This window comes from Ictidomys tridecemlineatus, chromosome 3, assembly GCF_052094955.1.
Source record: "Ictidomys tridecemlineatus isolate mIctTri1 chromosome 3, mIctTri1.hap1, whole genome shotgun sequence".
Lineage (NCBI taxonomy): Eukaryota > Metazoa > Chordata > Mammalia > Rodentia > Sciuridae > Ictidomys > Ictidomys tridecemlineatus.
Window position 1 is genome coordinate 88,110,343 of NC_135479.1, and position 24,074 is coordinate 88,134,416.

Here is a 24,074-nt window from a genome sequence, read left to right on the forward strand (position 1 = left end):
TTAATTTGACAGCAAATTAATACAGGAAATGGCAAAGCATGTAGATGAGAGGCAGGGAACTTGGGGCAGATTTTCTTACCTGAAAGCTATTGACTCCAGTATTGCTCGGACGAGATGGTGTTTATTGGTAGAAGGCTTCAAACCCATAAAAGAAGCACATGCACAGGGGTCATTTAATGGAGCCTAAAGGAAGAGGTAAAAAGAACGTATTATAAATGTTCTTAGTTAAGTCTACAGACTTGAGGAAATTTATACAATAAAAATAGGCATGTTACAAGAATACTTAAAAATAAACGATAATCCAAAAATTAAACATTAAGATTACTTTCTTTCCTTCTTCTTCTTTTTTTTTTTTCTCCTGTGGTGTTGGAGCTGGAATTACAGGGCCTGAGCTAGACAAGTGCACTGCCAGCCACCTACACCCCCAGCCCTAGAATAATTTTTTTTTTTTTTTTTTTGGTACAGGGAATGGGATTGAACCAGGGGCACTCAACCACTATGTAGAGTGACTGTTAAGGATATAAATTAGATTTAAGATTTAAAAACAAAAACATTCTTTTCAGTGGCACAGCTTATATCACACATATTGTCAGACGTATTCATTGGATAAAGTCTGTATAAATCACAGGGTGTGGTGGCGCATTCCTGTAATCCCAAAGGCTAAGGAGGTTGAGACAAAAGAAGCTTGAATTCAAAGCCAGCCTCAGCAACTGCAAGGCACTAAGCAACTCAGAGTGACCTGTCTCTAAATAAAATACAAAATAGGGCTGGGGATGTGGCTCAGTGGCTAAGTACCTCCGAGTTCAATTCCTGGTACCAAAAAAAAAAAAAGTTTTTATAAATCTTTGCATCCCCAGAATGCAAGACAATTCTAGGACATAAAGATATAAAACAAAGATCCCTGCAAGAGCTTACAATCTCACAAGGAAACAGAAGAACAGTTCTGACACATGAATATACTCAAGACATATGGACACACTAGTGCTACCAAGAAAATGGCTTCCCCAAAATAGTACCCTAGCTTCAGGGCTTTTCTTTTTTTTTTGAGGAACTGGGAATTGAACCTAGGGGTGCTCTACCACTGAGTTACATCTTCAACCCTTTTTGTTTTTAATTTTGAGACAGGGTTTTGATAAGCTCTCCAGGCTGGCCTCAAATTTGGAATCCTCCTGTCTCAGCCTCCTAAGTGGCTGAGATTACAACTGTACCCCACCATGCCTGGTTAACACAGTATCTCTTTCCTTAGAAAATTTTCTACACTCCTTCTCCTGGTTATTTTACAATCCTCCTCCAAATCTTTGCTCAGTTTCCTCAGAGAAAACTTCCGATCCAGAGACTAGATTACGTTCCCCATTACATGCTTTTATGGAACTCTACAATTTCCATGATACTATGCACCAGTTTATGACCACGTTTGTGGGATTATTGATTCAATCTTCCCCTCTATACTGTAAATGCCATAAAGGGAATCTTGTCTTATGCTCACAAGGTGCCTCCAACCACTGTATGTAGCACCTTAGAGAGGACCAATTAATATTTAGTGAATAAAGGAACAAATAATACTTTTGCTAATTACTTAAGGAATTCTTACAGAATGAATCTGACATAATTTTCCTATGTACATATATGACTATATCACAAGGAATCTCACCATCATGTATATCCACAAGAAGGGGATCCTAATTAGAAAAAGATAAATTCCATGCTTGTATAATTATATTACATTGATTCTACTATCATGTATAATTAAAAAGGACGAACAAAAAATTAAAAAAGAATTCAACATTAAGGAGGTATATTCCATAGAAACTTAAAATTTCTTTATAAATTACTACACCCCCATGTTAGTCCATGTGAGTCTGTGTGATGTCCTGGTAGGAAACACCAGGAAGGTCCTTCTACAGGCCTGGACACACTCCATTATGGCAGATGGCCTACAGCCACAACTTCAGGCTGTCACTGCCAATCCTAATGACTAAGCCTCCACAGAACCATCAACCAACAAGGATCAGCAGCACTCAGCAAAACTCTGTTTGGCTCCCTAAGCAAAGCTAGCTACCTCTTTCCCAGGGCACATACCACCTGCCCCAGGGCCCTTGTCACCACCAGGATCTCAGCTGAATCTGATGGGGAATTGCAAGATGGTTAATGCCATGCTTCTTGCCCTTGTCAACCCAGACCCTGAATGTATGCATCTACTGTGTGTTCTGACTGCCATAGTATTTTATGTCATATCATGAGGCCTGGACTCTGGAGTCAGAATTCTTAGGTTCTAAAACCAGTTCTGCCATTCACTAGCTAGGTGAGACCAGACAAGTGATTTAACAGCTCTAAACCTCAGTTTTCACTCTGGGGACATAGCTCAGTTGTAAAGTGTTTGCCAAGCATGCATTAAGCCCTGCGTCACATCCCCAGTTCCAAAAATCAAGCAAGCAATCAATCTCATTTTCCCCATCTTCAGAGTGGGATGATTCAAGTATCTTCTACCTTGTTTAGTTACTGAAGATTAAATGAACTACTGCACGTGAAAAATTTAGGAGAGTGGGTTATGGTGACACAAGACTATAATCCTAACTACTCAGGGGGCTGAGGCAGGAGGATCAAGTTCAAGGCCAGAATCTGCAACTTAGTGAGGCCCTGTTGTAAAACAGTGAAGTGAAGTGAAATTAAATTAAATAAAGCAGGACTGGAGATGTAGCTAAGTAGCTGAGCACCTGCCTGGTGAGGGCTTCTAGATTCTATCCCCAGCAGCTTAAAAAAAAAAAAATAAAGAATGAACGAACTTAGAACATATCTGATGCATAGTGAATATTCACAGGTTAGTTGCCACTATAATTATTTATTATTATTCCTTGTCTAAACCCTTTATAGTACTATTGCCTTTTTTTTTTTAATTTTTATTTTTGGTACTGGGGATTGAACCCAGAAGTGTTTTACCACTAAACTTCATCCCAGCTCTTTTCATTTTTTGAGAATGAGTCTTGCTAAGTTGCTTAGGGTCTTGCTATGTTGTTGAGGATGACTTTGAATTATCCCCCCAAGGATGGGATTATAGGAGTGTGGCACCATGCCCAGCAAATCTCTCTGTTTTAGTCAGCTTTTTCCTCACTGAGACTACAAGACCTGACACAACACAGAGGACAGACAAGTTTATTTGGGTTTAACAGTTTCAGAGGTCTCAGTCCACAGAGAGCTAACTCCACAGCTCTGGGAGAAAAGCAGCTCAGGACAGAGTAAACAGGAAGCAGAGAGCGTTCTGCTCACCAAGGACAGAATAGAAACCCTAAAGGCACGCCCCCCAGTGACCTATCTCCTGCAGCCACACCCTGCCTGCCTACATTCACCACCCTGCTAATCGGCATCAGTGGATCTACCCAGTGATTAGGTTATATCTCTAAGCACTTCACCTCTGAATGTCCTTGCATTGTCTCACCCACAAGCTTCTGGGGGACATCTCAAATCTAAACCACACCACTCTTCATCCTCTGAAGACTGAGACTTGGCTCCTAGTCCTGTCATCTACTCCACCATCAGCACAGACCAGTGCCTAAGTAGGTAGCTACTGATGCTTACCTCCAATGCCTACTATCTTGCTTTCCAAAGCACAAGCCCTGCTAAAACAAAGCCACAATGGTTGCATTCACTGGTGCCACCCAGGTGTGTGGTCCACCCCTCTGCCATCCCCAGAGTGCCTGTCCCAGATTTTCCCATTTGCCACAAAGCTCATGATCCAGCACCCTCTTCTCAGCAAACTTCTTGAGAAACTGAGAGTAATAGGAGACTTCAATATCTTACGCTTTCCTCACTCTCTGAAGCTCTAATAACATCCTAAAACTAAAGGCAGCATCAGGCACTTGAACCTTCCTTCTTTCCATTCCCCATCTTAAATTTTCTCTGGTTGTTGACACATTCTGCCTCCTTATTTTCCAAACAGCTTTGTATCAACACACTATTGTTTGAGTTAACTTCCAGTTTTCAGTTAAGAGCTTCATTTTACGTTGGGAAATACCGCCTGCAGTCCTCCCCCATAGACATCTCCACCAGCCCTCTGCTGCCAAGAGATAACCAGGTTGTCATCATGCAGGACAGAGAGGCTTTAACAAGCTGAAACTAACAATCCTATCTGTAACACTACTGTCTAAAGCTCTTGGGCTTTGGCAAGACTTCTTTTTTTAAATCACAAACTATGTATTATTTGTACAGGATGTGGTGATGAAATGTACAGATGGAGCTGTCAAGACAAAGTCACTACTAAGTCCCACAGCACATTTTTCAGAAAGAATCTATAAAAACCTAATCAAGCCCTACCTTTGCTGATGACAATTACCCATTTAACCTTCTTCCTGAAACCTCAATTAGATAAAAAACTTTTGCTTCCTGTCCTGCCATGGCTGCTGTTTGGAGTTGCCTCGAATCACCCTGAAGAGGATGAAGTGTAATCTCTACATACACTCCATCAGCTTTCAGGCCTTTAGGACAAACACACAGGAGGAGAACATTAAAGACATCAAAGAATGCTATTTTTAAATCTAGTTCTGAAAGTAGAGTACATTTAAGATTTAAAACACCCTGATTTACGTTTTCTTTTACCAGGTTCTATGTTATATCTGCCAAACTTTAAAATTTTGGACCTTATCTGATTGCTCAAGTATAAGACAAATTCTCCAAGTGAAAAATTTTATTTTGAAAGAAAGAAAATTTTTATAGGAGGCTTAAAGGGAATGGTATAAAACATTCCCAGAAAGTAAATTTGTTCATAGTAGTGTACTTGAAAATCTCTTTTAAAAGTCTTTGTGACATATGCTAAAATACAAGATGGGATCACAGTTCTTTCAATTAAATAAAAAGTTCAATGTTACAAAATCAAATCTTTTTTTTTTTTTTAAAGAGAGTGAGAGAGGAGAGAGAGAATTTTTTAACATTTATTTTTTAGTTCTCGGCGGACACAACATCTTTGTTGGTATGTGGTGCTGAGGATCGAACCTGGGCCGCACGCATGCCAGGCGAGCGCGCTACCATTTGAGCCACATCCCCAGCCCACAAAATCAAATCTTTAGGTAACAGAGTGACAGATACAAAATTTGGGATGTGGTAGAAGAAAAAAAAATGTTTGTAATGCCATTAACTTAAAAAAACATCTTTAATCCACTAAAAGATGGAACAAAATAAACTTCTTTAGAATCTTCCAAACTTTTGATCATTTTTTAAAACTAGGTTCAGTTTTCGATTAGGCAAAGTAACTCCACCACAAGAATTAATGAAAAAAAATCTTGAGTTTTGAAAAAAGTTACCAAAACTTACAAAGATATAACTGTAAAATATGTACATTACCTGTGCATGTGGTAGAGTGGTGAATATGCCCTGACATTATTTTTCTGGTTCCCAATGGTACACTTTCTATTTGGTACAGAATGCCCATTTACTGATATATTTTCCCCCTACTAGGAAATGACTATTTTCAGTCATGATAAAGTAATCCTCCTCAGTCTTATGTAAAAGTTCTATGACAAACCTGCCAACTCTTAAGTCTGCCAAGGGACAGAGTTCTAAGCAGAAGCCAGCTGAATTCTGCAAGTACAAGCCAAGCCAGCAGGGTCACACTTAAGGGACACTCTGCTCTCTTATGGAATCTGTGCTGGGCCAGAGCCCAACTTCATAGTCCTAGAATGTACCTTTCATCTTAGTTATTTTCAGCAGCCAAATTTTCAGGTAATAGAGTGACAGATACATAATTTGGGGTGTGGTGGGAACAGAAAAATGTTTGCAATTGCCATGAACTTAAAAAAAAAAAAAAAGTACCTGTAATCCACTAAACGATGGAACAAAATAAACTCCTTCAGAATCTTCCAAACTTTTGGCCATTTTTTCAGTCTCAGCAGCATCTGTGAAAAGATCTGCAAAAACAAACACACAAACAACAACAAAAAAACCCCTAAAACAAAACGAAGGGGTTGGGGAGGGACAAACAGAATTATGTTACACAACTAGCATTTACCCGAATCCCAGGCATTGTGAATATAATATAAATGATGTTCCCTTAAAAAAGTCAGCACAAAGGTCACTGTGTTCTAATTCTGAGTTCTTACACTACACAGGTTTATGAGCCCACAGAAGGGAGAGGGGACAATGAAAACAGAGGCTCTTCCAGGCAAGCTCTGCATGCAGCAGGCCCTCTTTTTTTTTTTTTTTTTTTAAAGATATTTGGGCTAATAAGTCGGGGGCTGGGATGTGGCTCAAGTGGTAGAGCGCTTGCCTGGCATGCGTGAAGCACTGGGTTCGATTCTCAGCACCACATAAAAATAAAGATATTAAGAAAAATCTCCTTTAAAAAAAAAAGATATTTGGGCTACTTACAGAAGCAATTCTATGTCTGTTTTTTTGGCATTAAAAATTATTCTCCTGGGGACAGGGGTGTCACTAAGTGGCAGAGAGCACACTTAGCATGCAAGAGGCCCTGGGTTCCACTTCAGCAACAAAACAAAACAAAATTTTCTTAAGATCTCCTAGTTTTCTGATGAAAGGATCATCTATAATATACAAGAGAATCAACTGAAAAATTACTCCATTTTATGAGTTCAATAAGTGGCCAGTAATAGATATATTAAAGGTCAATCTTTTAAAAACAAGCAAACAGCTGGGCATGGTGTTGCACACCTATAATCCCAGCGGATCAGAAGGCTGAGACTAGAGGATGGTGAGTTCAAAGCCAGCTTCGGCAAAAGAGAGGTGCTATGCAACTCAGTGAGGCCCTGTCTCTAAATAAAATACAAAATAGGGCTAGGGATGTGGCTCAGTGGTTAAGTGCCCCTGAGTTCAATCCCTGGTACCACCCCTCCGCCCCTCAAAAAAAAGAAAAAAAAACTTAAAAAATAAAAATAAAAACAAGCAAAAATAGAAAAACAAAACTTAATTCATTTAGTGAACTTTTTGCCGAAGTATATAAAATATATACAGAAAAATGTGCAAGTACTAAGTTTATGGATGATAAACTTATTTTCCTTCCTTCTTTTTTTGCAGTGATGGGGATCAAATGTAGGGTCTCCTGCATGCTAGGCAAATGTTCCTTCCACTGCGAAGATCACCAGCCCCCTGAATATGTTCACAGGGTGAACACATCCAGGTAACCCATACCTAAATCTACACAGAAACTTCTCTTATTCAACATCACACTTGGGAGGTTCATTCAGATTGCTCAAGTAGTTAGTTATACTCCATTCATGTGGTATTCTACCATGTGACTTTACACAACTCATTAATCTAGTCTGCTGCTGCTAGGCATTTGGGTAGTTTCCAGTGTTTGTTAATATAAATAGACCACACTAAACCCTTGTGTACATTCTTTTTGGTGGACATATGTGTACATTTCTATTTATTAATTCCAAGAAATGGAATAGCTAGTTATAGGATCTTCATATTTGGGACTAGCTTTAGTTGATGCTGCCAAATACTTTTCTAAATTGGTTGTACCAATTTAAGGTTCCTACAGGTATGGCATCTTATGTCCTTGGCAATAACTGACGTTATCTATGTTACATTTCAGTTATATTGATGGCACTGCATATTGGTTTGATTTTACATCTCCCTGTTGATTAATGAAGTCAATAATACCTTTTCACTGGTCATTTAAGTATCCTTTTCTGGGAAATAATTTTTTTTTAAAGTTCTTTTATACATACTTTTAGTTGTTGATGGACCTTTATTTATTCATTTATTTATATTCAGTGCTGAGAATCAAACCTAGTGCCTCACATATGCTAGGCAAGTGCTGTACCACTGAGCTACAACCCCAGCCCCCCTGTGAAGTGATTTTTGAAGGAGCATGCAGAAGGGTCAGATGAAAAAGCTCATGAATCAGTCATAATAAATATTACTGTTTTTATACAGCCTTAATGAAATTAGTTTTATTTCAATACATGATTTGTTACACTAATAATGAACAACTGGTTAAAGAAAGACATGTAAGGAGCATGTATATTAAAATCAAATTATTGAAGATTGTCCAATAATAACTAAAAATTTTACTCAATGTGACAATCATAGGATTCATAAACTTCACCCATTGTTTTAGTCAGGTCTTCTGTTTTTCATGGTCCGAAGACCTGACAAGGATAATTAGAAGAAAGTTTATTTGGGCTCACGGCTTCAGAAGTCTTACTCCACAGACGGCCAACTCCGTGGCTCTGGGCCTGGGGTGAAGTAGAGCATCATGGTGGAAGTGTGTGGCAGAGGGAAGCAGCTGAGATGTGGCACCAGGAAACAGAGTTCCATTCACCCAGGACAAAATAGATAATCCCAAAGCACACCCCTAGGGACCTACCTCCTGTGGTCATACCCTACTTGCCTATAGTTACCACCCAGTAAATCCCTACTGGGACTCTCATTACCCAACCATTTCACCTTTAAACTCTCTTGCATTCTTTTACATAGGAGCTTGGGGAACACCTCATATCTAAACCATAACATGCAAAATATCTTTGGCACTTCAAAAACTAATATTAAAAGTTTGTTTAAAAATCTATACTTTTAAAAAAAAGTCATGTGTAAGTTTTAAAATCAAGACAAGATGTGAAAATGCACACTAGACAGCTGGTTTGAGAAAAGCTTTTGATAATAGGCAAGGAAACATGGGGAAAAAAGAGATCTAAGTTATTCATATTTTTCACTGTTTGTTCCATTCCTTGCTTGAAGAATTTCTTTAAATAATCTTCCACTTAAACCACTCTCCAATGGGCTCAGTGATGAAAAGCTTTAGGAATTAGCACACTCTGCTCTCTCCCACTGACTGCAGCTACAGTCCTGGGTGGAATGCAGGGAGAAGCTAGCTGAGGACTCTGAAGAACAAGCCAGCAGGAGGGGGAGGACACCAAATGCCACCAAACTGACGGTCAGTTTCCTGTTTTGTGTTCTGGTGTCTCCTGGCCTAGGCTTAGGGACAGCGTGAAACCGGAAACCAGATTGATACTGGGCACAAATAGAGCTTTGAGAAAAGTCCACTCCCACCAGTCTGAGACACAGGAGATGGGTTTGGATGGGACACAGTGAGGAAAGTACCATTTTTTGCTTTGTAGATTTTTCTTTCTCTCAGGCTGGAGCTCCCAGGCAATCCCAAGGTAGTGACAGCCCAGGGACACAGTAATACAGTACTGCAGGCCAAGAGCACAAGGGGCATCTCTGTTGCATTCTTCTTCTTTCCCTCTTGGTGTCTGTCCCACCCCAAAGAAACCCTGTGGCTAACAACAGCCATCATAGCAGAGGCAACCAAAACTTGAGATAGGAGCACTATGGAAGTCCCTCTTGCCACCCAGATAAGGAGCCAGAAACAGCAGGGAAGGTGTACAGGAGGGAAACAGAAGCAACTTCCTAGCTAGAACACCAGGGCATGGCTGCTGACAAAAAGTATTCAAGAGATCAGTGAGAGAAAGGTGCTCAGGAAAATTACCTCACAAAGATTTTTATGGAGGTGGGGATGTAGCTTGGGGATGCTGGGGATGGGACTGGTAAAGTGCTTGCTTAGTGATTGCAAGGTATTGGGTTTGAGCCCCAGCACCACCAAAACACTATATATATTTTTTTTTAAATGAACTCTCAGCCTAACCCCTGAGCTGTGCATGTGAAGATTAAACCTATACAATAAACCAAAGGCATTGTTCTCAAGGTATACCACCACCCACTGGCCATTGGGTGGCAAAAATGAGGGAAAGATCCAAATTTTAGAGCCTGGAAACTGAAAGAACACTGGAACCACAGCCCTAAGAAGGTGGAGAACTTATGATCTCAGCATATCCAAACCTATGGCCTATAGGAAAAGTTAAAATGCTCAGTGGTAGAGCTCTTACCTAGTATGTGTGAGGCACTGGGTTCGATTCTCAGCACCATATATAAGTAAATAAAAATAAAGGTCCATTAACAATTAAAAAATTAAAATTAAAAAAAGAACAATTAAAAATGTCAAAATTCTCCATAGGATTTAAAGAAGACCAGGAGTTGCATGAAATTCAAATTTTGAAAACAATAGAAAATTGATCAACACATGAGAGACAAAGGAAATCTCAACTACTTGCAAAGGAAAAGACAATAGACACCAACCTCACAATGTCATGGGCACTGGTGACTGTCAGGCAGAATCTATAAGACAGCTGTTACCACCATGCTCAAAGGGATGAATGTTCTTGAAACAAATGGGAAGACAGACACTCACAACAAGAAATAGAAGGTAGTAATAAGAACCAAAAGGAAATTTCAAAACTGAAAAATATAATAATCAAAATTTCAAAATTCATGGCATGGGTCAACAGATGAATAGAGAAGACAGAGGGGGAAATCCAGCAAAGTGGGGACAAAGCAAAAGAAATCATCCTATCTGAACAAGAGGGAGGAAAAACCCCCCAAAAAGCAAAAAAACCCCAAAGCAAAACAGAGCTTCCAAGACCTGTGGGACAAAAAGAAAGCCTACTATTTGTCCCTTGAGTCCCAGGAAAAAGCACCACTAATGAACTATTTGAAGAAAAAAATAACTATAAACTTCCCACAGTGAATAAAAATCTACAAATTCAATAATCTCTAGGTACATGCACAGGGCTCTGGATTCATCTCCAGCACACAGGCACAGCTAAGAATCTCATGCTATCACACAAGAGGGTGACTGCAGATAATGATCATGGATTAAATATGCATGTGTAAGGCCCTGGGTTCAAGTACCAGTACCATCAAGGATTTTAAAAGTGTTTACCATGAAGGAATGATAAATGTTTGAGGAAACAGATATGTTTACCCTGATTAATCATTTTTATAACATACAAATATATTGAAACATCACATGGTACCCCACTAATATATACAATTTTTATGCATTTTTTGGGTGGTTTTGAACCAATGCACATACCAAGCAAATACTCTACCACCACGCTACAGTTCCAGCCCATTTTTATATATCAGTAAAAAATGAATAAATGAATAGAAGACTCTAAAATGAAGAGAATCTCAGTAAATCCCAAACAAGCTAAAACACAAATAACTTTTGCTTAGACACATCATAATAAAATTGAAAGCCAAAAAATAAAGGCAAAGAAAAATCTTGTAATGAAGTCAGATTACATAATGGAGAACAAATATTCAAATGACTACGAATTATGAATTTCTCATCAGAAAGTATGAGACAAAAAGGTAGTGGAGCATTTCTTTTCCATTGGTACTGGGGATGAACCCAGGGGTGCTCTCTCACTGAGTCATATTCCCAGCCCTTTTTTATTTTTATTTATTTATTTATTTGGTATTGGGGATTGAACTCAGTGGTACTAACCATTGAACCACATTCCCAGCCCTATTTTGTATTTTATCTAGAGACAGGATCTCATTGAGTTGCTTAGCAACTGATGTTGCTGAGGCTGACTTTGAACTGGCTTCGAAGTGTTTCAGCCTCCTGGGATTATAGGCTTCTAGTCATTTTTACTTTGAGACAGGGCCTCAGCTAAATTGCTGAGGCTAGCCTTGAACTTTTGATTGTCCTGCCTCTGCATCTCAAACTGCTGGGATTACAGACCTGTGTCAATGCGCTTGGCTAAGAACAATATCTTATTTATTTATTTATTTTGTAATTAAAGATGAATGCTGAGGATCAAACCCAGTGCCTCACTCTTGCTAGGCAAGCTCTCTGCCACTAAGCTACATCCCCAGCCCAAGTAATCAAGAAAAAGAACTGACAACCCAGAATTCTACACCTTGTAAAAATAAACTTCAGAATAAAAACAAACAAAAAAAGAACCCATAATTTTCAAAAAAGAAGAATTAAGAGTACATTGCCATGTCATTAAAAAAAATAAGCCAAAGGATATTCTTATGTAAAAAAAGAACCTTGATCAAACCTCATGCTTTAATAGAAAAATTAACTAAATATGGATCGTACATCTAAATGTAAAACATAAACAATGCCAGTCTTAAGAGAAAATATGAAAGAAAACCTGATAAATAGCCTTAGATATACTATCCAAAGCAGTCTATAAAACAAAAAACTGATACATTAAATTTCACCAAAATTAAATTAAAAACTTTGTTGGTGGGGGGCATGAGGTGGGTGTGGGGGTGGTACTGGCCATTGAGCCCAGGGACTTGCACATGCTAGGCAAGCACTCTACCACTGAGTTACACCCTCAGCCCTTTTTGTTTTATTTTGAAACAGGGTCTCACTAAGTTGTTGGGGCTGCCCTTGAACTTGTGATCCTCTTGCCCCAGCTTCTGGAATAGCAGGGATTACAGGTATGTAAAGTGTGCCTAGCAAAATTAAAAAATTCTGCTTAACGTACTTTTAAGAAAAGAACTTTTGTTCAGCATAAAAAAAAAAGGACTCTTTAAAAAGCAGGTGGAATTAAAAAAAACAGTAAAAATACAGATCAGCTACTTCTAGGGATTAGAGTTGGGCAGAGATTATCCCTGTTAATGACTGCATTAGTCTATGAAGGTCCTAAAACATCTGTACGATTATACACCAAAACCCCAAATTGAACCCAAACACACACACACACATATGTACACATATGAATGACTGCATGTACATTGTCAAAGCTCGAAGAACATTTAAAAATAGGTAAACTTAATTGTACGCAATTATACTTCAACAGACTTGAAGTAGTATTTATTTTTTCTCAAACATAGGGACAGAGGTTCACCTTCACCCATAATAAAAAAGAAATGCTGCTGGGCGTAGAGATACATGCCATTAATCTCAGTGACTTGGGAGGCTGAGGCAGGAGGGTCATAAATTCAAGACCAGCCTCAGCAATTTAGTGGGACCCTGTCTTAAAATAAAAAATGTAAAGGGCTGGGATGTGGATTGGTGGTTAAGCCCCAGTGGGTTCACTCTTCCATACCAAAAGAAAAGAAAAAAGAAAAGAAAAAGAAAAAAGAAATGCCATTTTAATACTGAGATGTCATTTCTCACCCATCTAGGTTGACAAAAATTCAAAGGCTCACGGGTTGCGGTGGCACACTCCTATAATCCCAGCAGCTCCAGAAGCTGAGACAGGATAGAGAGTTCAAAGATAGCCTCAGCAAAAGTGAGGTGCTATGCAACTTAGTGAGACCCTGTCTCTAAATAAAATACAAAATAGGGCGGGGGATGTGGCTCAGTGGTCAAGTGTCCCTGAGTTCAATCCCCAGTACTCCCTACCCCCCAAAATTCAAAGGCTGGACAATACATGTAACTAGTAAGTTGCAAAGGCAACAGTTTCATATGTTTTTAGGGGAATACAAAATGGTATAATTCTTGCGGAGAGGAATTTAGGAATATCCAACAAAACTACTGTATATTTGCTCTTTAACAAAGCAACCCCACTTCTGAGAATTTATTACTAAGATAAACCTCTAATATGAAAATATAAATTCATACATTCATTGTACCATCATCTGGATTTTCAAAACACTGGAAACGACTTAAATGCTCCAAAATAGGCCACTGGCTGGCTTAACTGCATGCACATCAGTAATGGAGTATTGTGCACTGTGTAAAGGACCCACAGGATCCCAGGGACCTAGTGTGAAAATAATTCCCAGAAAATAAATTAAGTGAAAATAGCAAAGTACAAGAGGACATATATAACATATTACTTTTGTGTAAGAAAGCAGGGAAAAGAAGGAAATATACATATATCTTGATGTCTTTGCAAAAAGAAATAGGCAGTACAGAAGATAAATGAAGTAATAATCTATAAGAGGCAGGGAGACAGAGTACAGGGCCAGGGGTGAGGTGGTCAAAACTGAGTGTATCTTTTTTCCTGTTTTTGGCTTTGGGAATAATGTTAATGTTTCACAATTAAAAAACAGAAAAATACTTTCTTTTTTTTTTTTTTGAGAGAGAATTTTTTAATATTTATTTTTTTTTAGTTTTCGGCGGACACAACATCTTTGTTTGTATGTGGTATTGATAATTGAACCTGGGCCGCACGCATGCCAGGCAAGCGTGCTACCACTTGAGCCACATCCCCAGCCCCAGAAGAATACTTTTTAAAGAAAGGATTTGGGGAGTGGACTAAAACTGAATAACAGGAACAAATGAACCAAATTCTATTTCTTTCATTTTTTTTTAACGTTTATTTTTAGATGTAGATGGACACAACACAATGTCCTTATTTTTTTATGTGGTGCTAAAGATTGAACCCGGGTCGGCCCGTGCTAGGCGAGTGCTCCACCGCTGAGCCACCATCCCAGCTCCCCAAATTCTATTTCAAATTAGTAAACTCACTGAAGTTTATTAATTTGAAAAAATGAATTTACCCACGAAATTCTGACCAGTGTACATGGGCCATTTATCCTGGGTATAAAGCCTGGAGAACTCAAAGCTTCACTCCTGTTGGGCTCCACTCCAACTCCAGTACCAGGGTGGACTCATCTTCCGGGTGTCCTCCCAGCAGGAAAGAGGAAAGCAGGGCCTTTGACTGCTGTCTTCTGTAACTCTACTCACTGTGAAGCCTAACCAGTCACTCAGAACCCTTCACCTTTGAGAGAATGTTTATCTCACCCCCTCTAATGAGGGAGATTTTTGTCTCTCTCGGGGAAGGTACCCAGAGAGGAAAAAAAACAGTTCCTTTATTTCTAGTAAACAAGAGTTCTGGATAATTTCAAACGCATTACTTATGAAGAGTCTTATGGGAACTGCTTGAGGCAGGCAGACATGACGTGTAGCAATTAAAAATGATCTGAAGGAAAAGATGTCCCCTGACCCTCGTTATTGGAGGAGGCAGAGATGCAAACTGCCTCAACTGTAGAAAAGAAACAGGGCTTTCTTTCAGTCCCTTAACTATGTCATGTTTCTCCCTGCTCAGGGCCTTTCACACTGGTCCTCTCTGCTCGTGTTAGATAGGAGTTCAGAGGGACACCAAGATGGCAGAGGCAAGATACAAGAAAAACATTCCTAGAGGACAAGACAGGGAGATGAGTCATCATGGCCTGAGGACTCCTACCACTGGTAGTTAGTCTGAAGTAGCCAACTGGGAAAGAGGTCAATATTCTAATTAGGTTTTCTAAAGTAACCAATGGAAGCAAAGGGAGTAATCAGATAAACATAGGGAAGAGATAAACCTCACAGCTTGGCATACAAAACATTAAATTCATTAAATTCCAGACACTTGGGCCTTGAGCCTCTCTCTTTTGCTGGGCCCACTCACTCTACCTTATACAGTACTACCCTCACCTTCAATGAATCTGTACTTTGCCTGTTACTTCTGTTTGTTTAGTAGCTCAATTCCTTTTTTTTAAATTTAGAGACAAAGTCTTGCTAAGTTGCTTACAGCCTTGATAAACTGCTAAGGTGGGCTTTGAATTTGCAATCCTGCCTCAGCCTCCCCAGCTGCTGGGATTACAGGCTTGTTCAATTCTTTGTTTGGGACACCAAGGACCTGGACCCCTGCTGGGCACACCAAGGATAACACTAGGACCACTCCTTGACCAACTGTTGCCACACCTTTAACCACTCTCACTCTTTCTTCAGGTTCAACTGAAATACTACTTGCTTCTTTAAAAAAATCTTTTGATTCTCCAGACTGGACAAAGTCCTCTCTTTAGAAGGCAACCACTGATTCTACTACTGCTGCTCCTTGCTGATACTTAACAGTAACACAACACACACACACACACACACACACACACACAATTTTTAAGACAAGGTCTTTCCTATGTTGCCCAGACTGGCCTTGAACTCCTGGTCTCAAGAACTCCTCCCGTCTATCCCTCGCAAGTACCTAGGACTATAGGTGCATACCACCACGCTCAGCTTTAATAGTTTTAAAAATTAATTTAATGTGGGGCTGGGGATGTGGCTCAAGCAGTAGCGCGCTTGCCTGGCATGCGTGCGGCCCAGGTTCGATCCTCAGCACCACATACAAACAAAGATGTTGTGTCCGCCGAGAACTAAAAAATAAATATTAAAAAATTCTCTCTCTCTCTCTCTCTCTCTCTCTCTCCTCTCTCACTCTCTCTTTTAAAAAAAATTACTTAAAAAAAATTTAATGTGCACCTTCCCTGCTAGGCTATAACCTCCATGAGGGCAGGGAGGGTCACTGATGTCCTAACACACAGAGAGGTGCATCTTGAGCACTCAGTTATTTGTTCATTGAATAAAAACTGATGGATGTAAAACTATTGACAAGATTGAAATAGCAAAATAGAACCTAGAGTAATGAAGAGGAGCAGAAATGGACCAAACTGAAAAGAGATGACCATGTAGGGACCCAAATATGGCCTAAGGTCGGGGGTGGGCAGAGAAACTGTGCAAAAGACTGAAAAACAAATCTAAAAATCAAGACTAATCCAGTTTAAATAGCTTTACATGTGAATCTGAGTTCAATCTGTGTTCAACCAGTGACAGGTGGGAGGAAGCCACCATGTAGGGAGGAACAGGACTAGTAAGTCACACAAAGACATGGAGGCCCAGAGCCTGCTGAGTACCCACATCTCCAAGGAGATGACAGGGTCATTAGGGCTCTGACATGATATGTTTCTCCTGAATATAATTCAGCTATTGTTTTCAATATGCCTTATTAAAGCAAATTCTCAGTAAATATATTCAAATAAATGTGATTTATTTTTTTTTTTTTTTGGTACCCAGGATTGAACTCAGGGTACTCGACCAGTGAGCCACATCCCTAGCCCTATTTTGTATTTTATTTAGAAACTGGGTCTCTCTGAGTTGCTTAGTGCCTCGCTTCTGCTGAGTATGGTGAGCCTCCTGACTCAGCCTCCTTAGCGCTGAGATTATAGGCATATGCCACCGAGCCTGGCTTAAATGTGAATTTTTTAATGTGAATTCAGACAAATATCAGAAAATACCAGCAATATTTAGCTATGCCAGCTACTGAAATTTAAAAGTAAATAATTCAACTCTGAATTAGTCTCTCCCTTCACAACAGTCTGATTTTCCTTCCAGAGATGGAACTGACTTCCAGGAAGGCCTGTGCTTCCCCCAGAAATTCAGTTCCCTCCTCAAAGTCAGGGTCATTTGGCTCCACCTCCCAGAGAAGATTTTTCAGCATTTTTTTTTGTTGTTGTTATTTTTTTTGTGTGTGTACCAGAGGTTGAACTCAGGGACACTCTACCACTGAGTCATATCCCCAGCCCTATTTTGTATTTTGTTTAGAGACATGGTCTCACTGACTTGCTTAGTCCTTACTTTTTGCTGAGGCTGACTTTGAATTTGTGATCCACCTGCCTCAGTCTCCCCAGCTTCTGGGATTATAGGCATGCACCACGGCTCTGAAACCACCCACTCCTCCACAACCACCCACCCCTAAGCATTTTTAAGCATTGTGAATCACAATGAATGAGCCTGGAACCACCTAAGCGATGGAAATGACTCCCTTGAATAATGTGCCCATGAAACTCAGGAATGAGTAGCAGTTTTTAACCATGAATGTGAAATCAACTATTTGCATCTTCTGCAAAGGAATAAAAGTAATAAAAGGTATAACTAAAAGAGATGAAATATGTAAACTATTTTTTATTTTTGATAATCTAGTGTTATTAAAGACATGTGCCTAGAATATTAGGAGAAACACATTTAAGAAGGAAGCGACATTTAAATAATAAAGAGCTTTGAAATAAATGTTGTTTGGTTAATAAGAAATCTTATGCATATAATGAGGTACAGGCTCAAAGAAAAAAAGAGAAAGAGAAAAAGGAAGAAACTGGCATTTTCCTCCTGGAGTGTGTTTTCTGCCAATAGATATTTTTTCTTCAAACAAATCAATTCAGTTCCAGTCAGCAAAGAATAAAGTCAAAGTTGCATCATAATTTAATTATAATTATGTGGAAAGGGATATATATCCCCCAAAAATAAACTTAAAGTAACCCTTTTTACTCTAAACTTTTAAAATTTGGATTCATCAGAGCTTGGTGCTGGTAACGCCAAGGTCATGGGTTCCTTCCCAGTACGGGCCACCACATACCAACCGGAAATCCCTCCTCTAGAAAATCCCTCCTCCAGAACTTCCCCAACCAATGGGAATCCCCAGGAGAACTCCGAAGTAGCAGGAGAACTCCAAAGTAGCAGGCCCAACTGGACAGCAGGGGTCTAATATGCAATTGAATAAACCACTTAACATAACCATTATCATCTCAATGGCTTGCTAGCATCACCTCTCAACCTGTTGTGGCAAAAATGTCATTCTGATTCAGCTATGGCTCTCAGCAATTATGTAAATTACTTATAATTAAATTACTTATAAGCATTATTAATATTTTGGTATATAATATTCTATGCTTTATGAAGGAAATATGGTTTTATAACAAGCTGTTCATTATTCATAAAAGAAATGCAGAGAAAGAGCCCAAGTGTTCAACAGCTGATGAATGGATAAATAAATTATGGCTTATTCATACAATAGAATATTATTCAGCAATAAAAAGAAATTGAGGGGGGCTGGGGATGTGGCTCAAGTGCGCTGGCATGGTATGCGTGCGGCCCGGGTTCAATCCTCAACACCACATACAAACAAAGATGTTGTGTCTGCCGAGAACTAAAAAATAAATATTAAAACTCTCTCTCTCTCTCTCTCTCTCTCTCAAAAAAAAAAAAAAAAAAGAAAAGAAAGAAATGGAGGGACTGAGGTTGTGGCTCAATGGCAGAGAGCTTGCCTAGCACATGTGAGGCACTGGGTCTGAGATCCTCAGTACCACATAAAAATAAAAAATAAAATAAAGGTATTATTATGTCCATCTATAACTAAAAATATTTAAAAAAAGAAAAAAAGAAATGGAGTACTAATGTATTCTATAGCACATGTGATCCTTGAAAACACACTAGTGGAAGATGTCAGTAACAAAAGACTACATAAGATACAATTCATCAGGACGAAATGCCTGAAACAGGCAAATCCACAGACAGGAAGAAAATTAATGGTAGCTCAGGGCTATGGTGAGAAGGACCAGGATTAAAATGGTATCAGAGCTACTAATGGGTAGGGTGTTTCTTTTACAGAAAATAAAAGTATTCTAAAATTAGATAGTGGTGATGTTCGTAACACCACATAAACACTCTAAAAACACTTTATTTATTTATTTTTAGGCTTTTTAATTTTTTATTTTAAAAAAATAACCAGCCAAGAATCAAGAATCATTTTATTTCTATTATGAAAGAATTATCATGAATTACTCAAGATCAATTTTTTTTTTGGGGGGGGTACCAGGGATTGAACTCAGGGGCACTTGGCCACTGAATCACATACCTAGCCCTATTTTGTATTTTATTTAGAGACAGGGTCTGAAGAATTGCTTAGTGCCTCACATTTGCAGAGGCTGGCTTTGAACTCACAATCCTCCTGCCTCAGCCTCCTGAGCTGCTGGGTTTACAGGCATGCATCATCACACCTAACCTCAAGATCAATTTTTAATTGCTCATGGTAAATTAAACTTTTATAAGACGTAGATACAATATATCTTTGAAAAGCTAAATTAGCTTACTAACTCCTAAATTAAATTGAGCGCAAGCCCTGAATAATGTTGGAGTGTACACTTTAAATTGGTGCACTGTATGTATGTGGATAATATCTCAATAGAGTAATTTGAAGTAAAAATTACTTATATAGGCTAACCTTTAAATGCTCTATCACCTCCTTAATGCCTCACAGATATGGTCCATGTCATTAGGATATGCAACTACATGGGGCTGGGGCTCAGTGGTAGAGCGCTCACCTGGCACATGTGAGGCCCTGGGTTCGATCCTCAGCACCACAAAAAATAAAATAAAAAGGGCTGGGGATATAGCTTAGTGGTAGAGCACCCCTAGGTTAAATCTCCAGTCCCAAAAAAAAAAAAAAAAAAAAGAGCAACTACACTGCTGTTTTAAATATACACTGTTGCCCTGTATGAATATACTGACATTTATTGCAGGCTTTATTACTATACAAGAACTTATTTCCAATTACTATATTAAACATCCATATATGTACACATCTTTGCCCACCTGTATGATTTTTATAGGAAATCAACAGAAGTGCATGCAAAGGGTCTGCACTCTGAAAAATGCTACATACTACCTGGCTATCTTCCAGAAAGGCCATACTAATTACAATCTTCCCAATGGAAAACAATAATACTTTTTTTTTTTTCTACATTTCTACCAATGCTGAGCATCATAAAACTTATTAATCTCTAACAGATTGACAATTGGAAAAAAAAAGTATTTTTTTTTTTTTGTGTGTGTGTGTGTATGTGTGGTACTGGGGGATGAACCTGGGAATGCTTTACCACTGAACTATATCCCCAGCCCTTTTTTTTTTAATTGATTTTATTTTTTTAAATACACAAAAGTGGAATGCATTATAATTCCTTTTTTTTAATATTTATTTTTTAGGTGTAGATGGACACAACTCAATGCCTTTATTTTTTTTATATGGTGCCGGGGATCGAACCTGGGTCGCGCTCTTGCTAGGTGAGGGCTCTAACGCTGAGCCACAATCCCAGCCCCTACAATTCTTTTTTTTTTTTTCTTTCAAAACTTTCTTCTAAGCTCTTTTCCATGGAAAGTCTCACAATTTCCTTTGTGCATTGATTGCCATTTGGAAGTATAACTATAGATGTGTTTCTGTATTAGTAATATCACTATTTCAGGTAACAAAACATTTGAATACATTCAAGTAAGAGGAATATTTGAAGAAATAGTTGAAAAAACTTTGATTGCTTTTTCACATACATGAAATCATAAATGTATGTTAAAGGTCTTTTAAAATTTTTTTGTTAAGGGTCTTAATTAAGGTCTTTTATCTGTCAATAAATATGTTAAAGATTTTTTGAGCTTTTTTGGCAAATTTGCAGCTTAAGTCCTGTGATAAGTATGTTGTCTTAGTAAAGTAATATCTAAATACTTATACTTTGGTCCTCTCTTGGGAAACACCTGAAATAGAGACAGCCTCCTAAGATTCTGCTTTGAGGTTTCATGAAGACTGAATACATGCTGTGACTGGATAAGAGACAAATTTCGTTGTATTGTGAGATGTATCCAGTAAACTTGGTTATTCAGGAATTTAATTAAGAGTTCCTAGGAACTTAAAACTTAAGGTAGTTTTTATAGGCATCATGACTCAAAGGATTCTTTGTGTATTTATATACTGTATGTTTGAAGAAGGGACAGTTCTGACCTGAACTAGAATAAAGCAATGCCCATAGTTATCAGGACCAAAGGTGATATTTTAACGAAATACTGAAATTGCTATAATATGAAGTTTTTAAATGCTTCTAGCTTAAAGTCACTAACGTTAGTATTATTTCTTAGACTATATTGTAATAAATTTGCCTTTTGTTAGGTCATATGATATTTAGTTTACTGGATTGCCCTATAACATGGGATTAGCCTGATCTATAGCACTGGAATTAACAGTCTAACAATAGAGATTTCTTTTCACTTTTTTTTTTTCAGTCTTTGGGAATCACACTTTGAAGATTAAATGTTCATAGTGACAGCAAGATGTGGTAGAAGGCACCTAGAATTTCAAGTCAGAAGATAAGAATTTAAGTACTAAATGCATTGAAACTAGATATGTGGTCCTGGAGCAGTGAATTCTCCTTTCTTAACCTTATTATCTTTACATGGAGAAAGAAGATCAACATTCCTACATCATAGGACTTAATGTTAGCACTAATAATTTTAATAGATGAATAATAATATATTGCTAGATTACTAAGAGGTTTGCAAAGTACTTTTATACAGATTTTTTTTTAATTTTTATTATTTTTTTTGTTGGTTGTTCACAACATTACAAAGCTCTTGACATATCATATTTCATACATTAGATTGAAGTGGGTTACGAACTCCCAATTTTTACCCCAAATGCAGATTCCAGAATCACATCGGTTACACATCCACATTTTTACATAATGCCCTATTAGTAACTGTTGTATTCTGCTACCTTTCCTATCCCCTACTATCCCCCCTCCCCTCCCCTCCCATCTTCTCTCTCTACCCCATCTACTGTAATTCATTTCTCTCCTTGTTTATTTTCCCATTCCCCTCACAACCTCTTATATGTAATTTTGTATAGCAATGAGGGTCTCCCTTCATTTCCATGCAATTTCCCTTTTCTCTCCCTTTCCCTCCCATCTCATGTCTCTGTTTAAAGTTAATCTTTTTTTTTTCCTGTTCTTCCTCCCTACTCTGTTCATAGTTGCTCTCATTATATCAAAGAAGACATTTGGTATTTGTTTTTTAGGGATTGGCTAGCTTCACTAAGCATAATCTGCTCTAGTGCCATCCATTTCCCTACAATTCTTATTACACTTATAGAGCACAATTTTTCATCTTTGTATATAAAATATGTTCATGCCAATTCATGTCTTTATACATGTACTTTGTGGGTTTTTTTGCATTACAATTCTTATTACACATAAATACTATAATTTTTCATATCTCTGTATATAAAGTAGTTGACACCCAATTTGTAACTTCATACGTGTACTTTGGATAATGATGTCCATCTCATTCCACCATCCTTGCTAATCCCCTGCCTCCTCCCTTTCCCTTCCTCCCCTCTTCCCTATGTAGAATTCATCTATTCCTCCCATGTTCCCCCTCCTTACCCCACTATAAGTCAGCCTCCTTATATCAGAGAAAACATTCGGCATTCGATTTTTGGGGATTGGCTAACTTCACTTAACATTACCTTCTCCAACACCATCCATTTACCTGCAAATGCTATGATTTTATTCTCTTTTATTGCTGTTAAAATTCCATTGTGTATATATGCCACATTTTTTTTACCCATTCAACCACTGAAGGGCATCTAGGTTGGCTCCACAGTTTAGCTATTGTGAACTGTGCTGCTATAAACATTGATGTGGCTGTATCCCTGTATTATGCTGTTTTTAAGTCCTTTGGGTACAGTTCCCCAGCCCTTTTTTAAAAAATTTAAAAAAAAATATTTTGAGATATAGTCTCGCTAGGTCACCCCAAACTAGCCCTTGCAATCCTCCTGCCTCAGCCTCTCTAGTAGCTGGGATTACAGGTGTGCTCCACCTTGCCCAGCAAAAGGCAATATTTTTAAATGCATTACTTTGATTATTGGCTATAAGCAACAGTTCATAATGGTCATTTTATTATGAAATGCCTGTATTCCTTTGTCAATTATTTGTGATTTGTTTTCCTGACATGCTGCAAATTGTTTTTACTAACCTGTCCTCTAATTTTACCTAAGACATTTTTCCCTGTACTTCCGATACTTTAGACACTTAAATCTATTATTCTTTTCCTTTATGGTTCCTGAATACCTAGCTTTAACAACTTAATATCATAAAAACATTCCATATTTTCTTCAACTCTAACACTGTAATGTTTTATTTAAATAAATACCCCATTTGTTGCCTACTGATCTCCAATCATGTGGCATAGTAGAATTCTTTAAGTCTGACCTGTGAAATACATTTAAAAGTCAACTTACCTAATTGCTGAGCCCATTTTATGGCACTTCCAGTGTCTCCTGCATTGCCTTCAGCTAAGCATACAACTTCTTGTCCAATCTTCCACCCGATCAATGGATAAAAGCCTTAAAAAACAAGCAAACAATTGAAGTCATTTAATAGATACACAACTCAAAGAGAGATTGTTCCAATAGAACATGTAATTTGTTTACTTATTTATTTAGGTACTCAGAGGCACTTAACCACTTTATTTTTTATTGAGACATAGCCTCAACTTGCTTAGGGCCTCACTAAATTGCTGAGGCTGGCTTTGAACTTGCAATCCTCCTGCCTCAGTCTCCGAAGTCCTGGGATTATACGCATGTGCCATCTTAGCCATTTTAGAAAAATGCAATTTTATTTAAAAAAAAAAAAAAGGAAAGTGCCTATTAGGTCAGACCATTTGGATTCACTTTCCAGCCCTCTCTCACTAACTAGTTGTGATCTAACCTATTAGCCTGTTTCCTCCACTGTAACACGGCCTATGATAGAGAGCTTGCTGTAGGAGTAAACTGAGTTTACACATGAAAAGAAGTTAAAGAATTTAGACCAGTACCTGGCATATAACATGAACAATAAATGTTAGGATTTTTTTGCTTTTGTTTGGTTTGTTTGTTTTTGTGGTGCTGGGCTGATCTGAGGAC

The 24,074-nt window shown here is 38.3% G+C and overlaps 1 protein-coding gene across 1 annotated transcript in view; it reads right to left on the reverse strand.

Moving 5' to 3' along the window:
* Positions 1-24,074, reverse strand: part of Gk5 (glycerol kinase 5) — a 79,422-nt gene that overhangs the window by 11,648 nt on the left and 43,700 nt on the right. The window contains exons 11-13 of the mRNA XM_005328073.5: positions 23,412-23,516; positions 5,800-5,894; positions 80-183 (exon numbers count right to left, since the gene is read on the reverse strand). Of these exons, the coding sequence (XP_005328130.4) occupies positions 80-183; positions 5,800-5,894; positions 23,412-23,516 (304 nt within the window). The remainder of the gene's footprint in view (positions 1-79; positions 184-5,799; positions 5,895-23,411; positions 23,517-24,074) is intronic.